The sequence below is a fragment of the Mugil cephalus genome, chromosome 6 (assembly GCF_022458985.1).
Source record: "Mugil cephalus isolate CIBA_MC_2020 chromosome 6, CIBA_Mcephalus_1.1, whole genome shotgun sequence".
NCBI lineage: Eukaryota > Metazoa > Chordata > Actinopteri > Mugiliformes > Mugilidae > Mugil > Mugil cephalus.
Window position 1 is genome coordinate 505,933 of NC_061775.1, and position 19,182 is coordinate 525,114.

At 40.3% G+C, this 19,182-nt stretch overlaps 1 protein-coding gene across 1 annotated transcript in view; it reads right to left on the reverse strand.

Annotated features, from left to right (window-relative positions):
• Nucleotides 1-19,182, reverse strand: part of LOC125009669 (desmoglein-2-like) — a 50,260-nt gene that overhangs the window by 19,597 nt on the left and 11,481 nt on the right. Inside the window, exons 7-12 of the mRNA XM_047587819.1 lie at nt 12,806-12,991; nt 12,123-12,697; nt 11,597-11,739; nt 11,121-11,342; nt 5,156-5,395; nt 4,662-4,795 (exon numbers count right to left, since the gene is read on the reverse strand). Of these exons, the coding sequence (XP_047443775.1) occupies nt 4,662-4,795; nt 5,156-5,395; nt 11,121-11,342; nt 11,597-11,739; nt 12,123-12,697; nt 12,806-12,991 (1,500 nt within the window). The remainder of the gene's footprint in view (nt 1-4,661; nt 4,796-5,155; nt 5,396-11,120; nt 11,343-11,596; nt 11,740-12,122; nt 12,698-12,805; nt 12,992-19,182) is intronic.

The window sequence follows — 19,182 nt, forward strand, 5'->3', positions numbered from 1 at the left end:
ATGTTATCAATTTCAGCGAATTTCATCTTTTTACAATCTGACACAACTCTATCCATACCTACATCAAAGTGGGAAAAAGATCTGGCAATTGCTCCCGATGCTGACTTCTGGAACCACATCTGCAGAAACATTTACTCCATGTCTAGAAATGCAAATCTACAACTTATACAATATAAAATACTTCATAGGATTCACTACACAGGATAGAAACTGGCAAAAATGGGATCCACATCAGAAATCTGCACAAACTGCATGCAAAATAAACCAGACACTTACCTTCACTTATTCTGGCACTGCACACCTGTCGAACAATTCTGGAGCGAGGTCATCGAATCACTCGCTGTTTTTTTGGGTTGCCATATCCCCCTGTCTCCCTCCCTCTGCTTACTTGGTGACACCTCTGCGTCAAACCTGACAAACCCAAACAATAAACTCCTACTGGTGGCCTTAACCATCGCCAAGAAAACTATCCTCATGAACTGGAAGTCCAAACACAACAAAAACATAACTCACTGGAAAAATCTCTTATCCGACTGCATCTCAATGGAAGACTTCAATCAACAGCTTGCAAAAGAATCTCTATCTATTTGGTCACCACTCATTTTCTCTTCACAAAACAGTCCCTCATGATGCCTGAGAGCCAATTCCACTAGAAGCATCAATGTCATTACATTAAGTCTCTGCATGTTGCTACAAAAACATACCTGTAGCTCCAGTTATTGTATTATATTGTTTTATGTAGATAGTATCTTCACTAATTAATTATAGTATAGCAATGTTCCTCTCCATTTTTATTTTTTTATCTTTTTATTTTCATTTCTTTTTTTCTCTTATTTTTCTCCTTCCACTGCCTCTCTCCAATAATTCCTTGCTGTCATTATTGTTAATGCTATTTCCATTATTATTATTATTATTATTATTATTATTATTATTATAACCAACTAACCCTATATCAAATGAGGGGGAGGAGGAACAACAGATATAAATATGATGGTTACTATTACTATGACTATATTTGCTACCTGCTAATGTTAAGGCCTCGGGTCCCTGTGGGGCCGCACCCGATAAACCCTTGCCTGGGGTCTCTTCGCTGCTCCCAGCCTCTGGCCCTTCCCCTCTCTGCCCTGGAAGGCTCGCATGCAGGCGGCAGGCATGGCAACCTCCATCTTGTTTTTTAATGCATCACACATGCCCTGTTTTTAATGCACTACATTCATTCACAAATACAAACAGGCAACATCAGCAACTACAAAAAAACAAAAAAAATCACGCGGGCTCCGGTGGGGGGCGGGGGGCAGGGGCAGGAGGGTGCGGGGGCCCTCAGGCTGGTTCCCGGTGGGTCAGCAGGGGCCCGGGAAACCACATTGAAGTGATTAGGAATAGGACTGAATAAACAAATCAAACAAATCCTTCCTCCTCCCCCTCCACTGTCTCTCACTGTCCTTCACTTTCAGTGGTTGTTGTCGCTATAATTGTTGGTTGTTTTGTATGTGTCTGTTGGTTTTGTTTGTTTTGTTTATTATCATTATTGCTTTCTTTTTTTGCTGCTTATTGATGGAGGCATTGTTTTGCTTCGTGTGTTCATTGTATATCCTTGCTATAGTATGGATAACAATGTGAGATGATTATTATTGTTCCTGTGTTGTTGTGTTGACTGGTGAACATGCAGGTTGTGATAGGTCCCACATGTACATCTGCACACACACACACACAAATACACATTGTTCGTGTCTTCTTTGTTGTTCATGTTTGTATTGTATGTATTGTATTTAAAAAATAAATAAAAAAAAATAAAAAATAGTTTTAATTTGTGAAGTCAGTTGTGTTTGCAGAGGGATTTTCATGGTTGTTATTGTCACATCATCTCAGAATACTTTAACAGTAACAATAACACATCTCTATGTTTTATAGTACTCATAAATGAGACTGTGGGTGATAATGAACAAAGCGCCAACTAAGAAAAAACATGGGTAGAAATATATAAAGTTATGAGTCACTAGAGATTTGTGTCTCAGTGTCTGAAGAAAAATCATTCACGGAAGACAATCTTTAAAACTATGCACTGTAAATTGCAATTCATATACTCGTAGTAGATTAAAAGAATACAAGTGAAAATATTAAAAGGACTATTCGCCATGACAAAATATTGCGCACCTTCATTTTGCAATGCCTTGTCGTAAATATTTGTTTTGGTGAAAGTAACTAAAAAGTAATAAGTAACTTATTACTATACACAGAAGGTAATACTGTAAAGAAACTTATTACTTTCAAATGCAAGTAACTTGTAATATGGAATATATTATATTTTGGAAGTAACTTGCCCAACACCGTAGCAGTGGTTATAGTCAATTCTGATTTAGTAATCAAACAAAACCTATAATTCAGTACTGGCTGAATGATGAAAACGATAAATGTTATTTTATTTTGAAGTTGTGTTTCTTTATATAGAGAACGTTGAGTACATATATATTGACAGTATAACAGTGGAGGATTTAAATTGTGCATGTTTTAATAAATCCTTTCCCATTTTCTGCTGAGCGAGAAGACAGAACAGAAGTGGAGTTTCTTTGTCTCATTCATTCCTCCTGTTTCCAGAGAGATCATAAGCTGTATATGTGGTACCCGCCAGTACCCGTAACATTGGCGTAGGCACATACACACCAGTCATCTTTCCTTACTGGAGTCTGAAGGTCGGTCTGACCGGTAGATTGTGTGGCCAGCTAGCTCAATGGTTGAGTCTCTGTTATAATTGTTATGCAACTGTCCATCCGTCAATGGACAATCCGTAATTTATTGTCCACTTTATTAACCAGGGACCAGGCTTTGGTAAGAAAAACCAAATTCCAGCTCACTTGCCCCTCTTCTGACATCTCTCATAGTGTCACCTCTAGCTCAGTTTCTGGCCACCATGTAATGTGGTTTATTTTCTTGTTCTTATTTTAATTGTTTTATTAGGGGGATCCTGCCTGCTGCTGTCTGGTGTTTATTATCTGTGAAGTTAATCTCATTTATAACTATTTGCAAAGTGGTCCGATGAAAAATATTTCTTTTAATGTAAATAGGGTTTCGAATCTAGTGAAAAGGAGCAAAATATTAGAGTTAATGAGAGGAAAAGCACAAAGTCAAACAGAGCATGCCAAGTTGAAAAAAATGGGTTTCTTGATAGTAAGATACATCTCTAGATGCACTTGGACACATCATCAGTGATAGTACCTGGGTTCATTGGGTGTTTCGGGTCTTTCAACTTTAGACACCCTCACCCAGGTGAGCTGACCTGGAGTGATCAGCCTGTGTCCACGAAGTGTTCATCAATGGCTTGTCCCTCTTGATCCACAGCCATCTAGATGCTTTCTTGGCTGCCTCTGAAGCTCCTCCGATGGCCTTCCTCTTGCATGCGCCAATAATGCCCAGGAGGCTGTAGGCTTTGCCTAGGGACCTGCCTTCACTCCACTTTGATGGGCAAATACATGGCACACCACCCCCATCTGCAGCACTTTCAGCTCAGTGTACTTCGCTCTCTTGCTTTCGTGGGCCTCTTTGATTCTCTCCTCCCAGGGCACTGTAAGCTCCAGCATGACCACTTGCTTTGATGTTTCAGAGACTAGCACAATATCTGGTCGAATGATGTTCTCACAATGGTTTCAAGGAATTTGAGTTGGGTTTCCAGGTCCATCTTCATCTGACAGTTGCCTGGACTTTTGGGCGCAGCTTTGGATGTTGTCTCGCTCACACAAATGCAATCACTTGTCTAAGTGGTAGGTGATGCTTGCCCTGGTCGATGGTGCTACAAATGGACTCGGCGATAACCTTCAGCACCTGGTCGTGTCGCCAGTGACAGCAGGTACGTGTGACAGACTTGAAAGGGTCCTTAGCGCTCAGCATGACTGGTTTGGTGGTGATCCAATGATGGTCTGACGAACCATATCCATGGAGGGAGACACAGACCTTACCAGGCTAGACAGCAGCACCCCGACTGCCATTAGGTTTCAGAATGTAGTCCTTGGAACCATTGTCAGACCCAATACTAGTGCAGTGGTTCTTAGGTTCTTCCTACTGCATAACAATGCCTGAACTCATGTGCTCTAGTATGCTGGCAGTTCCTGGAGGATGAATGAATTAATACGACTGGCCCCTATGCTCGTCAAACCTAAATAATAGATAGAACACTTCTGGGACATTATGTTTTGGTCCATCTGACACAGCCAGGTTGCATCTCAGACTGTCCAGGGGCTTAGTGATGCCCTGGTCCAGATCTAGGAAGAGATACCCAAGGACACCATCTGTAATCTCATTAGGACCATGCGGACCCGCTGTTGTCAGTCATGCATGCATGCATACAAGCATGTGGGGGCCAGAGTACTATTTTGAGTTGCTACAATTCAATTTCAGACTATTTCAGACTGCCACATAATGTGTTCACTTTGGTCTTCAGGGTGTCTTTGAAATCAGTACATTGATAATTCTCATTTCCATCAAACATTGCATCATTTTGTTCCTAATACATTACACAGCCAAAATCAGTATAGATATCCAGCATGTTTTTTTCTGTTGAGATCCAATGTGTTTTTTGTTCCTTTTTTTTTTTTTTTTTTAGAAGGAAGTGTATCATAAGATATCGGATATTCTCTTCTTCCGATGTAAATGAAAAAAGTGCCATTTACCTTATCCTCGCCTCTGCATTCAGTGTGATAGGATATGAGATGTTCTTTGGTGTCAAATGGCAGATCATTAAATTTGTCAGGAAAGATGGTGTCTGCTCCTCCATATTGACAGAACAGCAGAAGAAGTGGGACAACTGTGCAAGAAAGTAACATATTCAGACAAATTTAAACTTTTTTAAATGCAGGACAGAAGAGCAAAAATATGAAAGATTTAAGTGAGGGTCATCATATACACTATGTAAATCAATGTCACTTATTTATTAACATAGGCATTATAGGTATACACTGTAAGTATTGCTCTATAGTGCTATGATGTATTAAAACTCCTTATAGATATAGATATATAAAGGTTTATCTGTATACATCTATAAACATATTTTGCATGTGCTCATTGCCTCCTCTACAGAGCATCTTTGCTTACTCGTCTAAAACAAAGAGTTCTATGCTGACAACTACAAAATAATATTGTGTACTTTTTAAAAAGGTCAACTCACACAACAGTAAGCACAATGTCATTGACAGTAGGCCAATAGCTGGTGCAGAGAGTTCAGATGATGTAGTTCCTACTCTGGCTGCCCTTAATCTGCAGTCCTCTGTTCCCACACAGGTACAAACGTCTATAATCAAAACCTCGTTGACTGGGCACGATAGACCCTGAGCATCCAACACCTCTATCTGCAGTTCATATGAGCCGGGCCACAGTGTTTCACGAGAATGAAAAGCAGCACTTGTTTCTGCAGATGACAAAGCATAGAGATCTCTCAGACACACAATATATAATTAATATTCTAATATTAGTGAACAAACTTTTTTGGATAACACTTTTCTGAACAGCAGTTTCAAGGTGATTTACAATTAATAATAAGAGAGTGCACAGCACAAAAACAGTAAATGTTGTATAAAGTTACAACAACACAATTGACTAGAGAATTCAGCAATAGAACAACAAAAAACAACAAAGCAGACAAAGCAGAAACTGATATACCACATCGTAACAATTAAACTAAACAAAATTAAACAAAAATGCAACAGTATAATAGCCAGGAAGCAGCTTGGGGGTTAGGTGCTCAAGGCCATTTATAAATGTATTCTCTTGTTCTTTCATTTTTGGAAATCAAAATAAAGAATCTTAGTTTTAACTATAAAATTCCCTCTGGGAAATTTTAAAGGGGCTGCGGGGGGACGGGTTGGGGGGGTACCGTCTCTGTCAACATGGGAGTTGGTGCAGTTAGCCTACATTTAGCACAGTTAGCCTGTGTGTGTGAGAGATTAATGTGTGCTTTTGCGCACGTTTGTGCATCCTACTACTCTTCTTGTATGTATCTGTAACTGTAATAACAGAAAGTTACCTGTGTTTGTGTGTGCATGTGTGTGGCCTGCTGCTCAGGGGTTTGCACACTGGCAACCCAAGGTGTTCGTCAATGACGACAGAAGCGCGTGGAGCGCGTGCACAAAGAGACATGGAGAAATAGGCTGATTTTCCCGCTTTTCGCTGGTCTCGCATAATTACTTACTGTAACAAAGCGGTAGCTCCTATCAGGAAAACAAGCAGATCGCGGGCATCGTAACACCTTCCTGAATACTTTCATATGATTTTTGTCCTTGTAGAGTAAATATTTTGGACACACGTACGAGTTAAAAACAGCGGTCCCTTCTTCACTCAGAAAATCTTTGCATTGGAGTGAATGAGCAGACAGGTACTTTGCCGCGAACAGAGGCTCGCAGTTTAAATTCTGTACATCTCACTGCTTTGCATTGTGAGAGACAGAACAAGTTTGTCTATAACTGTGGAAAAAATCATGCGTCTGGTGTGTAAATTATGCCCGGGACGAGCGTGGAAAGAGAAATTTTTCAACCACGTTCCACATCAATGGTCAGGAATAGGTTTAAGAATGAAGCAACATCTTCCGTGATGTCTAATTCACCAAAGTGCCGACTGAACTCTGCTGTCACTTTGTCCAGGTGAACACAGTACTGCTCAGGATGAAAAGCGTCCTTGTCACCGATGGCCTGTGACATTTTCACCAGGTTGGGAAAGTGTGTCAGCCTCCCGTTTTTCAGCCGTGTGTTCCAAACACCGAGCTTGGCCTTGAACGCATTCACTGCGCTTATCATGTGGGGCAGGTGTCGCTCTTTTCCCTGGAGCTTGTTGTTTAGTGCATTCAGTTTTATCGTCAGGTCTGTCAGTCTCTCAACCACCGGACATCAGCGTGAAGGAGTAGGTCTCAGTGCGCGGCATCAAGCTCATCCAATAACGCCTTGAATATGCTTTTGCTTTAATCGCGTTGATCAGTTTAGTCATAGCATAACATGCTAGTCATAACATGAGAAAAGTTCACGACCTTCCCCACCAAGGCCTGCTGGTGAATGACACAGTGGTAATTCATGAAGTCGGGAAAATCATTGTCATTACGGCACAGCGCAATAAATCCAGCGCGCGCACCACGCATCGCTGGGTCTCCACCAGTGGTAATTGCCACCAATTTGTGAATCGGGATGTCATTATCGCGGAGATATGCTTTAAACACGTAAATATCCTCACCTCTCGTTCTCTCCTTTAAGTGCAAAAGAGTGAGGCGATCCTCTTTTTTTTGTAGAGTCCGGGAACGCCATCCTGACAAATACAACAATCTGTGCTGTGTCCATTACATCCAGGGATTCATTAAACTGTAGTGAAAAATATTGGTTGGTGTTGTGGTGCCGCTCCAGATTTCCTCTTTTAGACACCGCTAGAGTTTGGTGGCACAACATACAAACGCACTTGTCTTTCACCATGGTGATAATAAATTCCTCTTCCCATTCCTCATGGAAATGGTATGTTTTCGAGCCTCGCGCCATGCCAGCTGACAACTTTGCCGTCTATCAGTTATCGCCTGCTAGTGCCCTATATTGTCATTTAGCGACGCTGGATTTTTCTTTTTTTATGCACTGTTATCTCGTGATAACGACTTATTATCTTGTTATCTCGAAATAAGAAAGATTGTTTTCTCGTGATAATGAATTAATTAATAATGTGTTCATCTTGAATTTCAACCTACAGAGCTGCCATGAACGGCCTCCATAGCCTACCGGTATGTCACGCTTTACGGTACTTTGTTTACTTGACTGGACGCCGTTCGTGGCAGCTCTTGTAGGTTGAAGTCAAGACGCATAAAAAAAAAAAAGAAAAATCCATGGCCGTTTCCGTTTAAGATCAGGGGTGAAAGTAGTATTAACTGACAGATATTTAAATCATGTTGAAAGTGTTTCAGACAACCACAAGAATGTGTGGAATTTCACTGCAGTCACACCATCTGCGCTTCGGCGAGGCACGGTCGCGCTATCTACACTTGAAAATCGAGTGCCCGTCTACATCGCATCGGACGGTAAAGCGTTTGAGCGGCTTTATGGTGCATTCAAGTGCATCCCGTAAACTCGGAAGTCTATATTTTTCTTCTTATTTTCATTTGTTGAAATACATATATCAGTCATTACTTTGTTATTATTTTTACTACATTCTATTCAATGATTAAAACTAAGTGATAGAACAAAATTATTGAAGCATATTCAGAATCCAACTCATTTCTGCATAGTCAGATTTGAAAACTTAATTAAGAAAAGAATCAAATTGTTTTCCGCATACTGTACAGCTACCACTGTGGTGATTTTCAATTTATTTCAAAGCATCACTTTCTGAAAATGTGATGTTGAATTCATATCCAATGAATGATGTATATGGGCAGATTAAAAAATAAATTAAAAACAAAAAATCAAATTGTTTTCTGCAAACTCCACCAGATTCTTCTTCTACATGTCCCCAGCTACCACTGTGGTGATTTTCAACTTAATTCACTGCATCATTTTCAAATAAACTTGTGTTGAAATTGGCTCCATGAATGATGTATATGGGCAGATTAAAAAAATAATTAAAAAAACAAAACAAATTGTTTTCTGCAAATTCCACCAGATTCGTGTTCTACATGTCCCCAGCTACCGCTGTGGTGATTTTCAACTTAATTCACTGCATAATTTTCAAGTAAACTTGTGTTGAAAGTATGCTCCATGAATGATGTATATGGGCAGATTAAAAAAATAATTAAAAAAACTAAACAAATTGTTTTCTGCAAACTCCACCAGATTGGTGTTCTACACGTCCCCAGCTACCACTGTAGTGATTTTCAACTTAATTTACTGCATCATTTTCAAATAATCGGATGATGAAATCATACCCAATGAATGATGTATATGGGCAGATTAAAAAAATTATTTAAAAAAAACAAAACAAATTGTTTTCTGCAAACTCCACCAGATTCGTGTTCTACATGTCCCCAGCTACCACTGTGGTGATTTTCAACTTATTTCACTGGATCATTTTCAAATAAACTCGTGTTGAAATCGTGCCCCATGAATGACGTATATGGGCAGATTAAAAAATAAATAAATAAATAAAAACAAATTGTTTTCTGCAAACTCCACCAGATCCTTGTTCTACATGTCTCCAGCTACCACTGTAGTGATTTTCAACTTAATTCACTGCATCATTTTCAAATAATCGGATGATGAAATCATACCCAATGAATGATGTATATGGGCAGATTAAAAAAATTATTTAAAAAAACAAAACAAATTGTTTTCTGCAAACTCCACCAGATTCGTGTTCTACATGTCCCCAGCTACCACTGTGGTGATTTTCAACTTATTTCACTGGATCATTTTCAAATAAACTCGTGTTGAAATCGTGCCCCATGAATGATGTATATGGGCAGATTAAAAAATAAATAAATAAATAAAAACAAATTGTTTTCTGCAAACTCCACCAGATCCTTGTTCTACATGTCTCCAGCTACCACTGTAGTGATTTTCAACTTATTTCACTGCATCATTTTCAAATAATTGGATGATGAAATCATATCCGATGAATGATGTATATGAGCAGATTAAAAAATAAATTAAAAAAAAAATCTAATTGTTTTCTGCAAACTCCACCAGATTCGTGTTCTACATGCCCCCAGCTACCACTGTAGTGATTTTAATCTGCCCATATACATCATTCATAGGGCATGATTTCAACACGAGTTTATTTGAAAATGATCCAGTGAAATAAGTTGAAAATCACCACAGTGGTAGCTGGGGACATGTAGAACAAGAATCTGGTGGAGTTTGCAGAAAACAATTTGATTTTGTTTTTTTAATTTATTTTTTAATCTGCTTATATACATCATTCATTGGGTATGATTTCATCATCCAATTATTTGAAAATGATGCAGTGAAATAAGTTGAAAATCACCACAGTGGTAGCTGGAGACATGTAGAACACCAATCTGGTGGAGTTTGCAGAAAACAATTAGTTTATTTTTTTAATTTTTTTTTTTAATCTGCTCATATACATCATTCATGGAGCCTATTTCAACACAAGTTTATTTGAAAATGATGCAGTGAATTAAGTTGAAAATCACCACAGTGGTAGCTGGGGGCATGTAGAACACGAATCTGGTTGAGTTTGCAGAAAACAATTTGTTTATTTTTTTTAATTATTTTTTTAATCTGCCCATATACATCATTCATTGGATATGAATTCAACATCACATTATCAGAAAATGATGCAGTGAATTAAGTTGAAAATCCCCACAGTGGTAGCTGTAGAGTATGCGGAAAACAATTTGATTCTTTTCTTAATTAAGTTTTCAAATCTGACTATGCAGAAATGAGTTGGTTTCTGAATATGCTTCAATAACTTTGTTCTATCATTTAGTTTTAATCATTGAATAGAATGTAGTAAAAATAATAACAAAGTAATGACTGATATATGTATTTCAACAAATGAAAATAAGAAGAAAAATATAGACTTCCGAGTTTACGGGATGCACTTGAATGCACCATAAAGCCGCTCAAACGCTTTACCGTCCGATGCGATGTAGATGGGCACTCGATTTTCAAGTGTAGATAGCGCGACCGTGCCTCGCCGAAGCGCAGATGGCGTGACTGCAGTGGAATTTCGTTGGTGTAACTATTAATTATTTGATTTAATTTTATTTTATAACTTTTCATGCCGACAGATGAGGCCCAACTGCACGTCCCTGGATTTTAGGGCTCAGCGTCTTTAATACACTATTTTAATTACTATTGAAGCTATATAACTAAAACTAAACTGAATATTATTGAAATTGAATTATTGCATGTGTAAACCCTAAAATAGTAAAGATGAAAGCAATGAATGGACTATACCAAGCCCTCACTGGTCACAAATTTCAAGCAGCCCTGGGAAGTGTCACCAGAAACTGGCAGACTGCCCACAACATCATCAGGTTTTATAATCTTAATTTATGTCTACAATCTGATTAATGAGAAAACAAGAAATGTTTTCCTTATAGTGGTAAAAATGTGACCACACAAAGAGAAATCATACGATGGTCAGTGTTTTTTTGGAAGGAAAAAAGTAGGGCTGTCTTATCCTATGTTTTCCCCTCTTCATATACTTACCATTTATGGACTCTGCAACCCAGCTGCCTTGTGTCCCATCAGGTAAGACTCTGAATGTGAATGGAGCAGCATTGGGACTGGCATCTTCATCAAAGCCAGTAACATGGATGGTTTTTTCATCAGAGCATAGACTGCTGTGAGTTTTGGTCAGGGTAGGACAGTGGTCATTGGAGTCAGTGACTTGAATGGCTATAGTTCCTGTGGCTGTTTTTGATGGCAAGTCTGAGGGCGACATCAGAACACATATAAGACACAACATTACAAAGATCCACTATGTATTTTAACAGCCCATATTTTTCAAATCCACAATAATTTAAATAATAATTAAATATTTTTTTTCATAACTTTGTCAAAGTATTTTCTTTCCGTGTATGTAGTTAAAACTGGCAGTGGATGAAATCACCGCTCATTGACAATAGGTTGGTAGTGTAGTGTTGAAGTAAGTAGTCTTATTGTTGACAAGGGTATTACTGTACCTTTGGATATCGCCAGAATCTTGGCAATGTAGGTACCATTTACTAAGAAGGGAGACTCTCTGTCTGGAACCTTGTTGAGTTTAATTTCAGCTGTTTCTTCATCAATAGTAAACCAGTTGTCTGGATCATATGCTTTGGCATAACTGGAGCACAACAGATATATAAAGAGCAAAAAGACCAGTTATTAGTAAGAAACACAGCAGCAAGCAATATTACAGTGGTTAAAAGTACAAAGTAGTGATTGTGTTAAAGTAAAAGTTCAACTCTGCCGTACCACTTTACAGGATGGGAGTGAGAAGGTCAAGGTCATTTTTGCCAAACGCAATTTCAAGAATGCAAATAAAGCCAGGAGACAATTAACAAGCCTGGTTTTGCACAAAAAACCACTGACACAGTATAAACTTTAGTGATCCCATGACTTTTTAAATAGTGCAAAGTTTTGATAGCTCAGGTAAATATCAACAAGTCAAATATCAGTACCAGTGCCAGAAAGAGGCTGGCAGTAGACTACAGCAATTTGACTAACCTGACATCCTCAGCAGTTTTTCCTGTATCTGGATCAATAGCAGCAAACACAGTGATCTTCCCATCTTGAGTGACTTCATTTGGGTCCTCAGATACTGGAACATTTTTGGTGTTTGGTACAAATGCCGGCCCTTCTGGAACATTATTTACTGCTATCTTAATAGGATAACTTTTCATTGGTGCATCTGGCTTCAGCTTTGTCCCTGGTCCTGCTTGGATTCCTGGCTTTACTCCAGTATCCATTCCAGCTCCAGCACTAGGCTTGATTCCATGTCCAAGACCAACCCCTGCATTGGGATTAAGACCTGCATCCAGGCCTGCATCCAACCCTCCTTCCAGGTCAGCATCAAGGTCCATATCTACATTCAGACTAGCATCTATCCCAATGTCTACCCCCAGGTCTACTGTTGCATCCACACCAGCTCCGGCTCCTACACCAGGTCCAGTAGCCAGAGGACCACCCTCCCCAACCTGAACGTCCACGTCCATCTGTATAGCTCCACCCATGACAAACGGAGCCACATTCTCAATAAGAAGGCCAAGCTCAAGGTTCTGTATTTCTTCAAAATCAACAGGCTGTTTGATCAGGGTGGAAAAATAAGAAACAAATTAATGTCAGAAACCTATCCAACTCCAATGCCAAAATATTTGAAGAACATTTGAACATTACACAAATACATATACCTTGACTAGCTTTAAGATGCCCTCATTGGTTTCCTTGTCTGTCTCGATGGAAAAAAGATTATCTTCATTTCCTTTGGCAATTTTAAAGACAGTCAGCCAGTTGTCTGTGTGTTCAAGGTCTTTGTCCAGAGCTGTGATTCTCATCACAACTACATCAGCAACATTTTCATCAACTGAACCATTGTACTGCAAACAAAACAAAGTTTTAAACATGTAGCTGATAGTGGAAGCTGTTGATGAGCTAAAACTGTAGTCTTAATATCAATTTCTGCCAGTTCTGCATTTTCTGCACAAAAGAGTCAAATGTCTGTTATCATTCAACACAATAGAAAACATACAAATTTTTAATGTCACATATACTCTATCAGACAAAAGTTTGGACACACCTTCTCATTCAATGGTTTTTCTTTATTTTTACTACTACATGGAAGAGAGTAACCACCAGGTCACTAAAAAAGCCACATCCCAGGGTCAATTTAGAGTCACCAATCAGCCTGCACAACAAGCATGTCTTTGGAGGGGGGAGTACCTGGAGAAAACCCACATGGACACAGTCCGGACATGCAAACTCCACTCAGAACTCCACCCAGGGAGGCAGCAGCGCTAACCACCGAGCTGCTGTGCTGTGAAGACCTCAAGTGTATCAAACCAGCAGTCAGGACTGTCAACAGACAAACTCGTACTTTTCCTAGCATATGTCATAAACTGTTCCAAAAACTAAAACAGAAAAAAAATCTAAATAATTGTGAAGGGAAGGTCGGAAGATGGTGGAGTAAATGCTTCACCCCTGCTCTCCCATAGTCTTTTTCAATTTTTACTTCTTCAAGACCTTTCTACATCTCTTACTGCCCAAAGCAGCAATGTGGTGAGACCACAACACCACGGGACATCTTAAAATGGCAAATAAGCACGCAAAACAAAACAAAAAAAACTCGCAAGAGACATGCCCCGCAACGATGCAGCTGCTAATGAGCTTAGCATGGCCGTGCTAACGAACCTCTTAGAAAGCCATAAGCCCAAGCTACGGGGTTAAAAATATCCTTCTCAGCGCTGGAGGCCAAAGTAGACCTCATCCAAACCACTGTGTCCACCCATGGCTAACGCATCACCTCTCTGGAGACTAACGCAGACTCGGTGGATGGTCCCCTGTTTAGCCTTGAAGCAAAGTGTGCTGAGCTAAATGCCATTAGCGAGAAGCTAAAGGCCAAGACAGCTGACCTAGAGGCTCGCAGCCACCGCAATAATGTCTGTATGTCTGATTCGCATTTTTCTCTGCACTACTGCCAGTTTGTGTTTCTCTGAAACACCAGCTATGTAGCGGATGGTGATGTTCTTCCTTTTGCTGTGCTCCTCTTCCCTGTCCTTCCTGGGACATCTTTTTGAGCCTTTGACAAAGGCCCACCACCCTCTGGAACACAAACTAGGAGTCATCCGAACCCTCCAGCACCGAGCACAGACTGTTCCCACTAGACAGGATGGCAAGGACAAGGAGGGAAAACACATTAAACATATCCTTAAAACATGAGGATATCCCAACTGGGCCTTTGTCAAAGGCCAATGAACCAATGAACTGTATTCCTCCGAAGCCTCTCCATGTGATTGGGAGTGCTAAAACCCCCTTGACCTGCTTATGTACCTTCAAATCAATGCAGCGGTTGCTACTGATCTAGGTGCACCAATCACGGTCTCTGAGGTTAAAGATGCAATAAGTCCACTGCAGAGCAATAAATCACCAGGACCTGATGGTTTTACAGCAGAATTTTACAAGACCTATTCCGCAGCTCTTGTCCCAATACTAGTTAGGGTTTTCAATGATGCCCGGGTAAAGAGCCTGTTACCACCCACAATGTCAGTAGCTTCAATTACACTGTTATTAAAAAAGGATAAAGATCTGCTTCTTTGTGGTAGCTACAGACCCATTTCCCTCCTGAACGTAGACTCGTGGATCATCATCCGGATAAGGGACCTTGGGGCTCCCTTATCCAATGAGCAGTGGGAGGAGATGTTAAATAATGTTCACTCATCCTCTATCTGTGCGAAGCATTGCCTATCTTATTAATACTAAACTAGCCAAAATCTACCCTGGCAGGGCAGACACATGCAACAGATGTGGGCAGGCTCCTGCTGACTTTGTTCACATGTTTTTGTCTTGCCCTAAATAATTTGAATTTTGGGCAGGAATATTTGAAACAATTAGTAAAGTAACAGGCCAAATCCTACTACTCAAGTCCCTCACTGCCTTCTTTGGATTGTACCCTTCACACAGTGTGCCCAAGTGCACATGAAAAATCATTGCATTCACCACACTACTTGCTCGAAGACTCATTCTTTTAAAATGGTCTCCCCGATCTCCCCGATCTCAACAACATTGAGTGTGTCTGGGATTACATGAGAAGACAGAAGGATTTGAGGAAGCCTACATCCACAGAAAATTCTCCAAGATGTTTGGAACAACCTACCAGCCAAGTTCCTTCAAACACTGTTTGCAAGTGTACCTAGAAGAACTGATGTTGTCTTGAAGACAAAGGGTGGTCACACCAAATGTTGATTTGATTTAGATTTCTCTTCTGTTCATTCTAAGGATCTCTTGCAAAGTACATATTGAAAAAAGAAGTAGGGAAGCGCAACAAGATACTTGTCATGTGTTTGAAAGGACAAGATTGGGGAGTACATAGAACATCACTGTAACTGGTTTATATTGGTTTAATATTGACATTTTTTCCAGGTGTTGGAAACAACCCAAGTAACTGGTTTATATTGGTTATATTGGTTTATATTGGTTTAATCAGGTCAGTATTATATATTTTTATAATCAGGTCAGTATTATATTATGGATGGTCAGTATTATATTATGGATGTATAGTATATAAGTCTGCATCAAGAACAATGTTAAAAAAATGATAGCATTCAGTATCAAGCAATAAGAGTGTGTGTGGTGCAAAGAAAACCACTCAGTTAAGTGGATTATGGGTGAAATGCCTCTAGAAATTAGAAGAGAGCAAATTTCACTGTTATGTTAGACACATTTAAGAAGACATGGAGAAAACCATCCAGCTCAGACTGCAGTAAAACTTTTTTTTTTTAAAATAAAAAAGAAAGAAAGAAAGAAAGTTTTGAGTGGAAAAAAAGATTGAAGAAAATATGATAGATGACAAAAGCCTAAGTAAAACAATTCTGCTCATTATTGTCCCACTTTGGATACTGCCAGGGTCAAATATTGGTCTGAGATTATTAAAGAGAGAAAAAGGGAAAAGTGTGAGTGAAGTGAACAATTATATAAGTAAAAAAATACTGTCAATTTATTGAAGTATATACAGATGCACTGTAAATCCTAACATACAAATTAATTAAATATGATAAGTGAACCAAACTCAGTTTTCATCAACCTCTTATGAACACTAATTTTAAATAAGTAAGTAGTAATTTGGGGTTGGAAAACATGCTTAACTTGATTTATCCCAGTTAAGTCAAATTAGAAAAAATAATTTATTGTACCCAGTGTGCTTTGGGAGTTTTTTTGGACATGCTCAGACCTGCCAAATCTACTTTGCGCTACCAAAACATGTTCACGTCAACCGCATGGTCAACCAGGAGCTCCCTTCAACACCTTAACCTAGCCTATTTGGGTTTAGCATATTGATTTGGTAAGTAAATATTTTACTCTTTTGTAAACCGTCGCGTTGTCTTGTTATGGTGTAGTACTGTGTGCTTGCCAGGGAGGAGTAAACAAAATCTAATTCAAATATCACCGCTAGCACAGTAAGGTCGCCATTTTACAACTACAAATGTAGACTACAGTTTATGGTAGACTATTAGGGAAGTTAGTTTCAGCCGACGCGACCCGGTGTTGTGCCGTTGAATGCATCCTTGCCGTGAAAAGCGCGCTTTTGCCGCTCCGCTGTTGGAAAAGTTAAGCAATTAGCCTCAATGTCGCAAACAAACGCTGGGGGAAATACTGTCTCGTGATTTAAGTATTTGTGAAGGGAAAAGAAGAGAATGACATTGGTTCGTCACACTATTTAAAACTCATCTAAAGAGTGCAAATAACCGATGTTCCTCTTAACACAAAATCAATTAAACGAGCGTAAACCAATACCTTTCAGTAGGCTATGCTATGATATTGTGTGGAAATGAGCAAATGTATGACGTGGCGAAATAGGATGAATATAATGTAGCTTTTCTTGGCATTCAGGTTCATTTAGGTTGAAAACAATAACATTCCGATTCAGAATCCACAACAGGTAGCTTGTTTCAAAAAGTGTAGTTGAAGAACTTCCAACAAATGCAAGTGTTCAGCTAGAGGAGAGTGACCCTGAAGTTGATGATACTGACTGCGAAGTTGCTGAGCAAAATGAAGATGTGGAGGATTTATAATGAATCAAGTTGACTGGAGATAAAAGGTTTGGGAGCACAACGACCAGAGGATTAAATTGTTTTTCAAGAGGGGAAAGACAAAACTAGGCCATTCCACCAGGAGTGGGTTAAGCAGAAAACTTGGTTAACCTAGAGCTCCTAAAAAAGGCGCTTGGTTTATTTTTAATCAAAAATGGAAGAATGGAATTGATAAAATAGTTCACATATTGTTTGAATTATAATGTAATTTGTGTAATGCATGACTGGCAATGCATGTGTGGGCAGGGGCGCTGCCAGGAATTTTGGGCCCCATGAAAGAACATCACATTGTGCCCCCCATCCAGACACCCACCCACCCACACACACTCACACATACCCACACACGCACACACACACACACGTTTCAAATAAATAAAATTCTCTTAACCTACAGTTGTGGGTAGACTAGGCTCCACCACTAGATTGCATACATTGCAGTGGATAAATGTTTTTGGTGCAGCTGCAAGCTGTTCGTGAAAGAGAGAAATTCCCACAGACTCCCTCCAATGATACTAACTTGCATGTCACTGAGCACAATGTTGCTCACCTTCTTCACTGGGACAGGGAGGGGGGAAGGTTTTGGGGTGACTGCTGCTGGCTCATCTATTTTCACATGATAAAAGTGGAAGGGACAAAGACAACTAGAAGATTCCCGTGGAAATTTTGAGGGTGGTATTGCTGTAGTGGTTATTGTAATGCTGTTTTGGTCTGAAGGGGTCATTATATTTTGGTGGTTTGTGTGAAACTTAGCTTTCTGTTGCCACAGTGACCAGGTCCACAGCAGGCCCAAAGCTGCTGCATTAATGAAGGCCCCTCTCCTATACTGTAATGCTTTAAATGTCTGAGGGGGTCATAAGATCCAGGCTGAGGCAGAATAAAGCCAGACGACATCAGTCCCAGGCTCCACAGGGAGTGTGCTGGGCAGCTGGCTGGAATCTTTTGGCACCTCTTTAACCTCTCCCTGAGTTTGATGAAGGTACCCAACCTCTGGACGACCTCCTGCATTGTTCCAGTACCAAAGAAGGGACGTCCCAGTGCTTCCAATGACTACAGGCCAGTGGCAATAACATCCCATCTCATGAAGTCATTTGAGAGGCTGGTTCTCCTGCACCTGAGGGACTTGCTGTTTGTTTTCCTGGACCCCCTGCAGTTTGTGTACCAGCAGCACATGGGTGTTGAGGACGCCATCATTTTCCTCACTCATAAGGCGAGAGAGGCGAGAAAGTGAGAGTCACTTTCTTTGACTTCTCCAGTGCCTTCAACAGCATCCAATCCATCCTCCTGAGAAACAAGCTACTGGACATGCAACTTCATCCTGACATGGCTGCCTGGATTTTGGACTACGTCACAGGACGACCGCAGTATGTCAGGGTAGATGGATGCACATCAGAGGCCGTGACGAGAAACATGGGGGTGCCCCAAGGAACGGTACTGGCACCATTCTTCTTCACCCTCTACACCTCCAACTTCCACTACAACTCCAGTACCAACCACCTCCAAAGGTTTTCCGATGACTCTTCCATAGTCAGATGTATCACCAATGACGACGAGGAGGAGTACGGAGGACTGATCGAGAGCTTTGTTGAGTGGAGTAACCGGAACCACCTACATCTCAACATCAGCAAGACTAAGGAGGTGGTGGTGGACTACAGGAGGAACCAGAGGAGTCCTGTCCCAGTCACCATCCAGGGTGAGGAGGTGGAGATTGTGGACTCGTACAAGTACCTTGGGGTCCACATCAACAATAAACTGGACTAGTCTCATAATACGGACACCCTCTACAGGAAAGGACAAAGCAAGATGTTCTTCCTAAGGAGACTGAGGTCATTTGGTGTCTGTAGCAGACTCCTCAAGACCTTCTACCAGTGGCTGAAAAGAGGGTGAAGGACAAAGTCTGTGCAATACTGGACAATCCCTCTCACCCTCTGCCAGATGAGCTGTTGCTGATGGGCAGCTCATTCAGCCAACGGATCATCACACCCCGG